This window comes from Cryptomeria japonica, chromosome 2 (assembly GCF_030272615.1).
Source record: "Cryptomeria japonica chromosome 2, Sugi_1.0, whole genome shotgun sequence".
In the NCBI taxonomy this organism is placed as follows: domain Eukaryota; kingdom Viridiplantae; phylum Streptophyta; class Pinopsida; order Cupressales; family Cupressaceae; genus Cryptomeria; species Cryptomeria japonica.
In genome coordinates this window covers 234,281,629-234,291,710 of record NC_081406.1, presented here as the reverse complement: position 1 = coordinate 234,291,710, position 10,082 = coordinate 234,281,629, and the positions used below count along the sequence as shown (strand labels likewise).

Genomic DNA, 10,082 nt, shown 5'->3' with positions numbered 1-10,082 from the left:
TTTCAATAGAATGAGACAACATTATGGTTGAGTGCTATCTATCCTTTTGTGAATGAAAACATTGTGACCACAATCAAATAGACTTATACAAGTGACAAGAGACACTAAAAATTGAGGACTACAGTGATTGTTGGTGTCGAGTCTTGGCTTTCTTTTGAATTTATCTTTTGGTGACATGTCTTTTAGCTTTTCCAAGATGTCTCTCACTAGAGATTTTATCTCGAGGATGTCTTTGACTAGAAAGGCAAGGATGGGGTATTGTCACCTATTTTTCTTTGATGTCTATGGATTATCTCTTTGTAATGCTATGACTTGTCCAAGGATATGAGGACACTGTGAGTCTAGTGTAAACAGGGGCACTCCTTATTTCCAACTGTCTGATCTCCATGCAAACAGGTACAATGACTTTCTAGGTAGAACATATACCTCGATTGTCATCACCTATTTTCTATAATAAAGCTCAATAATGATAATAGCACAAGAAGCTCTTTCACTTCAATATCTTCTATCTTTCATCCCCATTTCTTGATTGGCCTCCATAGTCCTTCTTGAGTCTGTGTAGCCTTCTTCCACATGACTCAGTATAATGACACGCCAAAAATATTTGCATTTCATGTAGTTTGCATTTCATACATACATATAGATATCACAACTACACCATATCCTGCACACAACACAGGTTAGCACATTGTACATTCTCATCATGTAAATAGTCATTTACATTATCACATTCATCTGCATTTCATACATTCACATTTGCATCACGCATACAATATAAAAACATAAAAGCACAAAAAATATTCATTTCATCACATACATATTTGCATCCATATCATAAGCATCATATAGAAACATGCATCACATAAAACCAACATCACATAGGTACACATGCATATAGCTGCCGCAAGGATGAATCATCTGATATATATCTCAAAATCATAAGTGTCATTATACAATGATGGCAAAATATATATGGCTACAATCACCGGAAGGTGTCTACATCATCATACAAAAAAGGTACAACACTGATACATAGGGAGCCCTCTATGGCTATGATGAACTCCCTCCCTCAGAGTCAGTTGGCCTCGACAAAGTTTGAGACCTGGAACGACCTGCCCTAGGATCATCTCTCCTGCCCCCTCTATCTATTGGTGGTGGAAGACTCATGGCCCCACTACTAGACGCCTACCTCCCGTCTCTCCCTCCAATGGTCGTCATAGTTCGTGATGGTCTTCGGAAGCTCCTAGACCATTGATCTGGTGGTACCACTCCATAGTACAGGTCTCTCTAGTAGGCTATCTCCTCTCCTGCCTATAGAACATAGATGTATCCAGCCCCTATGTCCTCTATCACCTACCTGCCTTCCCTCAGTGTTGTCTCAACCTCCGTGTAGCGCTGAATAGCCCGATCTCTCTCCCGCTTAGTGTCCTGTAGCTGTCTCCTGAGCCTAGCCGCATCCCTCTCCAAATCCTGGATCTCATCTACCTATCCCTGATAGATCTCCCTCAAGGATAGTAGCTCATCCTCCTCCTCTCTCCCCTCACCCTATCCCTGTGGCTTCTCCTATGACTTCTCTTGTCCCTGTCCCCATCCCTGTACCTGTCTGGGAACCTATGCTGCTGGCACCTATAACGAAAATCCACCTCTACCCTCACTACATGCATTTGTCTCTCCTCTCTACCCTCTCTCCTCTGAATCACTCTCATCTCTACCATTGCACCCTGCCTCTGCCATCAGCCTCTACCTCTACCATCTTCACTATCATCTCCATCACCTTCACCATCTCCATCTATTGGCTCCTCTGGATTCATCAGCCATGGAAATAGATGCTCTCCCAAATATGCAGTGTACTCTACATCCATCCCTGCATCCTCCACATCTGGCCATATATCCCAAGGCATTGGAACCATCTCCTACATGCATGTCACAACCTGATGATGAGACAATAATGGCCCTAAATACACCTGATCCCTCACGGTCTGCACATACATCCCCGACCCCATGGCATCCACTGTATCCTACCGAATTGCCTACATACCCTATCAATTAGCTACCTCTCAATGATATATGGTGTCCGACTGATCAGATACCTATTCCATAATACATATGGCAACTCCACTACATCATCCTCCCACTCCTCACAGTCTAAGTAAGGCCTCCATACTACACTATCTACCTCATCGACAACCCGATGCCAATACTCTAGCCTCCCAATCCATGGATCAGAGGTAATCATGTCATATAAATGCACATAACTGCACCCATTTTCGTTGCCTCTAAAGTGTATTAGATATATAACTAGAAGATGGTCATATGCCCATACCTGCAACAATGTCACTCTGTATCCTAATCTTGTCGACCCATGATATACAAACTGATGCAAGTCATAATACATGTGTGCCAGTATACATGACCCCCATGCAAACCTGGTGTGCTCAGTCACCAATGTCTCCAGAGTCCCCCATCCCATAGCCAACCCTCGTGTCACCCTGTTTCGACAGAGGAACCCACTGATAACTCCTTCCACCACTGCTGGTAGAGCCAATCCCGTCATTGTCATAGTATCCCAATCCATATTTCCCACCCTCATCTCCAGTCCTGGATCCTAAAACACTCGTCTCAGTGCATCCCTATCTCCCTCTCGATCGTAAGGAACCAACTCCTCAAGGATCGGTATCCTCAGTATCCTGTACACATCCTCTATGGTGACTGTCATCTCACCCATCAGAAAATGAAAAGGACATGTCTTTGAGTTCCATCTCTCAGCTAATGCATTCAGCAAACCCATGTTCGCCCAAAACTCAGGCACATACATAATATATCGCAAGCCCATAGCCTCAACTGTTGCTCTATCCTCGAATGTTAGCTCTGGTCGTAAACTCTGAGTCAAAGGGAATCTCTCCCATGACTCTAGCACAAGTAAGTCCTCCTACGGTCAAACAAATCAATTGTGTCAATCCTAGTGGTACTCCCTGTTAATCACAAAGTGTTGCTTATTATCCTAGTGTTTATATTTATCATATGGCACTTTATCCTAGTAGTACTCCATGTTCATCACAAAGTGCAACTTTTTATCCTAGTGCTTATATCTATCATATGACACTCTCTCCTACTGGTACTCCTTGTTCATCACAAAGTGCTTATTTTTATCCTAAGTTCTTATATCTATCATATAACACTCTATCCTAGTAGCATTCCCTGTTCATCACAAAGTGTTTCTTTTATCCTATCTTTTAGGGTACCTACTTGAGTGTATCCTCTTGAGTAGCTTATCCAATTGACAACGTATGTTCTATCAAAAAATTGTCAATTTCCATGGTACTCATTGTTCATCACAAAGTGCCTCACTCTATCCTATCCTAGGTCTCTACTTGAGTGTATCCTCTTGAGTAGTTTCTTGATTGGCAATGTATGTTCTATCACAGAATTGTCAATCCTAGCCCTATCTGCTATCCTAGTCTTCCCTAGAGGACCTGTTAGAGTGTATCCTCTCAGCAGCTTATCCAATTGACAACGTATGTTTATCATAGAACTGTCGATTTGACCTTGAAGACATAGTCGCGCATTCATGACACAAACGGGCTTGCATAATTCACAAACGCGCCTGAATTAGATAGACGTGCCTTTGTTCTGCACAGATGCACTTGTCCTGCATAAACATGCCTGCTCTGCACAGATGCGCCTGAATCACACAAACATGCCTCTGTTCTACACAGACGCGCCTTTTGTGCATAAACGCATCTACATTTTGCAAATGCACTCACATCTAACATAGATACTTTTAAAATCATAGACCTGACTACACTTGACACAGACGCACCTAACCTACCGAGACGCGCTTGGCACCAACGCAAACACACCTTCTCATCTTTTGACCCACTTGACATTTTTTTGCAACCTATCTAATGTACATTTATTAAACTACTTGACATGCATTTATGACAACAATTAATGCAACAAGGTACAAAGAGGTTTCGTCGTACTCACTGGCTCTCCTGCATCTATTGGCCTCTGATATCGGTGAACGCGATTGAATCTGTGCACCAATGCCATCACTATTGACTTCTCTCTAGTCTCTCTCCACTCTGATCTCGTAGTCTATCTTATAGATTACCCTAGCCTTAGTCTCTCAAGTCAGTCTTCTTTATTCAGTAACTCTATCACTTTATCATATCTTGTCAGTCCTTTCTCGCCCTTCTTTATTATTGAAAGATTGTCTACGATCTTTTCAAACATTTTTTCATCCAATCTCTCGAGGGAGCATATCATTCCCATCTTGGGACAACTTTGTATCACTTCATCTTATCTTCTTTGAAACAACGCAACAAGCTGCATTGTCTCAAAGAGGGGCAAAATGTAGACACCTAAAATTGTCCTGTCTAATTAAATAAATATTTTATTTATTTAATTATTTTAGCCTAATTCTTCTATTAATTGAATAAATCTATTTATTTAATTAATTCATTTATCCTCTTCTAGCCTTATTTCTCATTTAAATAAATACTTTTATTTATTTAAATTGCCCTTTTCATAAATTAAATAAATACTTTTATTTATTTAATTGATCCCATTTCCTCTATTAATTAAATAAAGCTTTATTTATTTAATTAATTCATTAGCCTTTTCTACCCATGACACATGTCATTCATCTCTTAATTCCTACACTACCTACCCTCTCATTATTTTCTTATTTCCTCTACCTATCCTCTAATCCTAGCCGACCATTTATCTTTTACACCTCTTAATCATATCCCTCCATTTCTTATAGTGTCTTCTATATAACGAGATGCTTCTCTCATTATCAATCCTCTTGGATTAGCATTCGAACTTTCAGATGTGATCAAGCCTACTTGCAACCACATTTCCGTTCTTTGTTGAGCTCTTGTGCACACATAAAATCTAAGAGCAAATATATCAAGCAAGATCAATGGACATAGGAAGAATGGAGATCCAAACCATACTGGACATGTGATGGTATAATCTTTGTGATTTTGTGGATTTTATTAGTCTTAGGTAATCTTCATATGTTATGGTGGATCTTTGTTGTTGTTAGGCTAGGGTTTTATGGTTGAATTCATTTAGTCTTTCAATGTTGTTATTTTCATGTTTACCATAAACACAAACGATTCCTTCATTAAATGGTTAATCGTCCAACTAAAAGGAGATTTTTTATTCAAACAATTTATTATATTTAGAGAGTCAATCTCCAACAATACCTTCTCAAATCCTCCACGACTTTCCAATCTAAGCCCAATGTAAGTTGCATTTGCCTCGGCAAAATGGTTTGTCTAGGTGCCTAGTGGGAGTGACATTTCCGAGACAAGCCTACCATTGTGATCACCAGCAACTCCCCCAAAGCCTGTCAGCCTAGGATTACCTTTGGCCACCCTGTCAACATTAATCTTGATCCACCCCCTCAGAGGAGCGATTCAAATAATATCTGGTCTAGTGTATTTCATTTTAACAGTGGCTCTAGAGATATCCCACTCAATGTGATGATGTCCCAGTCCATTTTAGGAGGCTTGATAGCTCGAGCATGTTGTTGAGATGGACAAGACATAATGAGATTTTCCTTGATAGAGGATTGAATACAGTGAGAAACCACATCAGCCAAAGAATCTTTGTCTCTAAAAATGCAATTATTTCTTCCCTTCCACATACCCTAGGCCACATGAGGGAGCATAAGATTCCAGAGAAATTTGACAGCTAGATCATTTGAATGACATGACCATTGCAGCCAGCATTGTAGTAGATTGAAAGGGAAACACCAACTAATACCTTGGAGATATAAAAAAAATGGGCCCAAATCTCCTAACTATAAGAGGAGTGTAATAAAAGATGAGCCGTGTCCTAGCCTCTTCCTTGCAGAGGAAGCAACGGTTGGGGCAATAACATCCCCCTTCTACATAGATTATCAATAGAAAGCACTTTATTCTGCATAAACAACTAGAAGAAGATATTAATTTTAGGAATCAAGAATTTGTTCGAGACAAGACCAGAAAGGGGTCGGAGCAAAGGATCTAGTGAGAAAAAAAAGGACTGAGAGACCGAAAAACCACTAGAAGATTATCCCACCCAAACCAGAGAGTCTTAAACAGAGAGAGAGGGAATGCAAATAAAGGAAAGCCATTACTGAGAGGAGAGAGAAGCAGGCTTAGAACAAACAAGTCAATCCAACTACCATCCCGAATATACTTTGTAACCCAGATGCTAATCCAATCTTTACACTACTCCATGAAAGGGACAACACAACTACAATTAATTAAAGGACTATCACCAGCCCATCAGTCTTCCAAGAAATAGATGTTCCTACCATTACCAAGGCACCACTTTGATCCCTTTGAGATGAGGCCTCTAGTGGTGAGAAAGCTTGACCAAAGGCTAGAAGAATTCTAGGCCAGACAAGAACCTTCAAGGATATGCTAAGGAGATTGTGATGAGCGTAGATACTTACTGTCAATAATAGCAATGCATTCATTGGATTCCTTGATCGATCTCCACAATTGTTTGGCCAACAATGCCCTATTAAAATCATAGATATGTCTAATGGCCAACCAACCAAGTTTTTTTGGCATATAGACTTGGTCCCAAGCAACTAGATGCAAGCGATTCTTAGATTCAGTACCTGTCTACAAGAAGTTTTTCTGGATCTTTTCCATACGATCCGCAAATTTGGCTGAAATTTTGAAAAGACTCAAGGCATAGATAGGGATATTCTAGAAAGAAGCTTTAATCAATTGGAGCTTGTTGGCTTGGCTCAATAAAGCACCCTTCTAGCTAGAAAGTTTGTTCTGGAACCTATCAATCAAATTGGACTAGAAAGCATCCGGAGCCGGACCTTGACAAAGAGGAAGCTCTAAATAGATATCAGGGAAAGAGTCCACCTTACACCCCAAAATTTCAGCAATCTTAGTTTGTCTACGAGCAGGGGTATTCATAAAGAAGATAGAGGTCTTAGGGAGACTAATCCTCTTCCTTGAGCCCCTTTCATAAAGAGAATGAAGTTGTTTCATCGATTTAGCCTTTGAGATTGATCTTTCCCCGATCAACAAAGTATCATCCACAAATTGTTGATGGGAACATATTTGGGGTCCTGAAGACAACCTAAGACCCTTTAGTATGCGAGCTCTGATTTCCCTTAGAATAATCTTACTAAGAGCTTCTCCCCTAATAATAAACAGCAATGGTGAGATGGGATCCCCTTGTCTAAGGCCCCTGGAAGAAGACCAAAAACCAGAGGGAGATCCATTAATCAACATCAAAAAATTGGGAGTAGAAATGCATTGATTAATCAATTGAATGAAGCAATCACCGAAAACAAAAGAACGCAACATCATGATCAAAAAAGACCAGACCACTCTATCATAGGCCTTTAACAAGTCAAGTTTAAGAAAAAATCCAAAATTTCTATTCACCGATAGGGAGTGGATGTTTTCATGAACCGACACAATGAAATCCAAAATTTGATGTCCCAGAACAAACTCGTTTTGTTGCTTAGAGATCAAACGTGGAAGAAACTTCTTTAGCCTGAAGACCAGAATTTAAGAAAAAATTTTATAGATAGAATTACATAAACTGATGGGCCTGAAATCCTGAAAGCAACTGGCATTAGCTTTCTTCAAAATCAAAACAATAAAAGTGGCATTAAGCTCTTTAAAAACAGATCTGGACCCAAAGAACTCCTGTGCAACACACACAACGTCCTCTCCCACAATAGACCAAAACAGCTAGAAGAAGAACATAGGAAACCCATCAAGCCCCGAAACTTTGTAACCTTTAAAAGAAAAAGCCGCTTGGCTAACCTCGTCACCAAAAAGAATTCTAGATAGCTCATAATTCATATCTGGAGAAATACACTCCTAGACTTCATTGAGAATTACCTCCTGTGTAGTCAAATCAATCGGCACATCAACATATAACAGATCAGAAAAATAGCGAACAACTTCAAAGCTTATCTCCTCCTGCTTCTCAAACGAGTGATTATTGATAGAGATCTTCTTAATTCTGTTAGAATCTCTATGCTTGAGAGTCGTCATATGGAAAACTTTAGTATTCTTGTCCCCATTTTTCAACCAAATGGCTCGTGATAGAGATTGAGATTGAATTAGAGACTGGTTGATTGTTGTGTATGTTTAGATGTTTAGTTTAGCATTTTAACTTTCTTTATCTTGCATTCACAATTTTTTGCATACACGCAGAGTTGGCTAGATTTAGAAATAAGATATTTAAATGAATCTTAATGTGTTAAATAGAGTTGCAAGTGTCAAACTAATGTGATAGGAACCCTAATTTGAGGTGCATGCAATGGTCGACGAATAGAGACCAATATCAAATATTCCAACTAAAGATCTCAGCGATTAAGACTTGATCAATTATTTTAGTCATAAATATGATACACCCTCGTTAGTGTAACTAATGCAATTAAAGCTCTCAGCGATTAAGACTTGTCAATTCTTCTAGTCAAACAAATATGCTACGCCCTCGGAAATGTAGCTAATTCGCCATGATCTTATTAAAAGCCAAATTTATGGTGACATTACCTAGGATTTCCATTGGGCGATACGATAAAGATATGGCAGTCGATTCAAATAAGAAATCGGAAAGATTTGCCGGCTTACATTCGTATTTTCATATTAAAAAACATGATATTCTGGATACACAAGTTAAGATGGGAGTGGACGAATGTATCAATAAAACCGGAGAGAAGCAGTCGCGTACGATTCCCAAATTTGTCGACTTAAATCAACCAAGCATATCCGTCTTCAAATTCATATTAACCAAACGACTATTACCACTTACAACATCTATAAATACCTATCGATCCATGATCCTTACACACAAACAGTAAGAAGAATCATAAGAAATTTAGTGCGAATTACCAGACATAAGAGAAAATGGTGGCTGGAACAGTAACCATAGAAACCGAGTCTGTAGTGGCGCCAAAGAGACTGTGGAATGCACTGGTGAAAGATCATGAGCTAATTGCCAGGGAAATACCAGAGCTTTGTGCAGGTGTCACATTTCTCGAGGGCAACGGCGGGGTCGGCAGCATCAAGCAAATCAACTTCACCCCTGGTATGTATACGACATCTATATTTGCTTAGTTACCATTAAAAACTTCTAATTGAAAAGGATATATTTTGAGTTTGATATGAAAGTGTTAGTGCAGGCGCGACGGAGTTTAGCTATGTGAAGGAGCGCGTGGACGTTCTTGACGAAGAGAAGTTAATATACAGCTACACAGACATAGAGGGAGGCGAGCTGGGAAAGAATTTGGCATCAGCTGAGTTCACGCTGAAGGTGAGTCCAAAAGCAGGGGGTGGAAGCGTTGTGAGTCATATCTGCAACTTTGACACTCTCCCTGGAGTTCCTCAAGAGGAAGCCAAACTTGGGGCCATGAAAGCCCAGCTCACCGCTTTGTTTAAAAAGATGGAAGCTTATGTCATCGCTAACCCATCTTTATATAATGCATGACGTACATAGCCTCTTCCATATTAATGGTCGGTGAGAGACCTGCTTCATTTATGTGATTTGCTTAGTCTCTTACAGTATTGTCGCCAAATAATATAGGAAGTGCGTTTGCATGGTGCACTGTATTACCTTTCTAGCTTCACATACGGCCTCTTCTCTCGATGCGAGAAGGTTTAATGCTAAAGGTTTCTTTCGTACATGAAAAGTGATTACTGTAAAACGTTCTTGTGGTGTTATATGTTGAATCTGTATGTGGTTTAATATTACATAGAAATTTATCTTTATTTTCATATTTAAACATGAATATTTTGTTTTTTTCTTTGTAAATAGGATCAGTCATTTTTAAAAAAACATTGTTTCCTTTCCTAAATAAAGTGTGTTTATTGAACTAAATGCTGACCTAGTTGCTCACTCAACACTATTTCTTAGCACATTTTAAATTAAAGATCACTCCTTACTTATATAAGCAATATTTGATGGCCCTTTAGCATGGGTAGTATGTGCCTTTCATCTTACACATGTTGGAGCTCCCATACAAAAAACTTTAAAAACTACCTTTTCAACAAAACTAAAGAGAACACCAAGCATTAATATATATTACTAACAAAATA

General features: G+C 39.4%; 1 protein-coding gene across 1 annotated transcript; it reads left to right on the top strand.

Moving 5' to 3' along the window:
• The first annotated feature begins 8,894 nt into the window (after positions 1–8,894).
• Positions 8,895–9,474, top strand: LOC131028042 (major allergen Pru ar 1-like). Its single transcript, XM_057958158.1, has 2 exons — positions 8,895–9,075; positions 9,170–9,474. Exons 1-2 carry the CDS (start codon positions 8,895–8,897, stop codon positions 9,472–9,474), a joined length of 486 nt encoding a protein of 161 aa, XP_057814141.1.
• Positions 9,475–10,082: the final 608 nt, after the last annotated feature.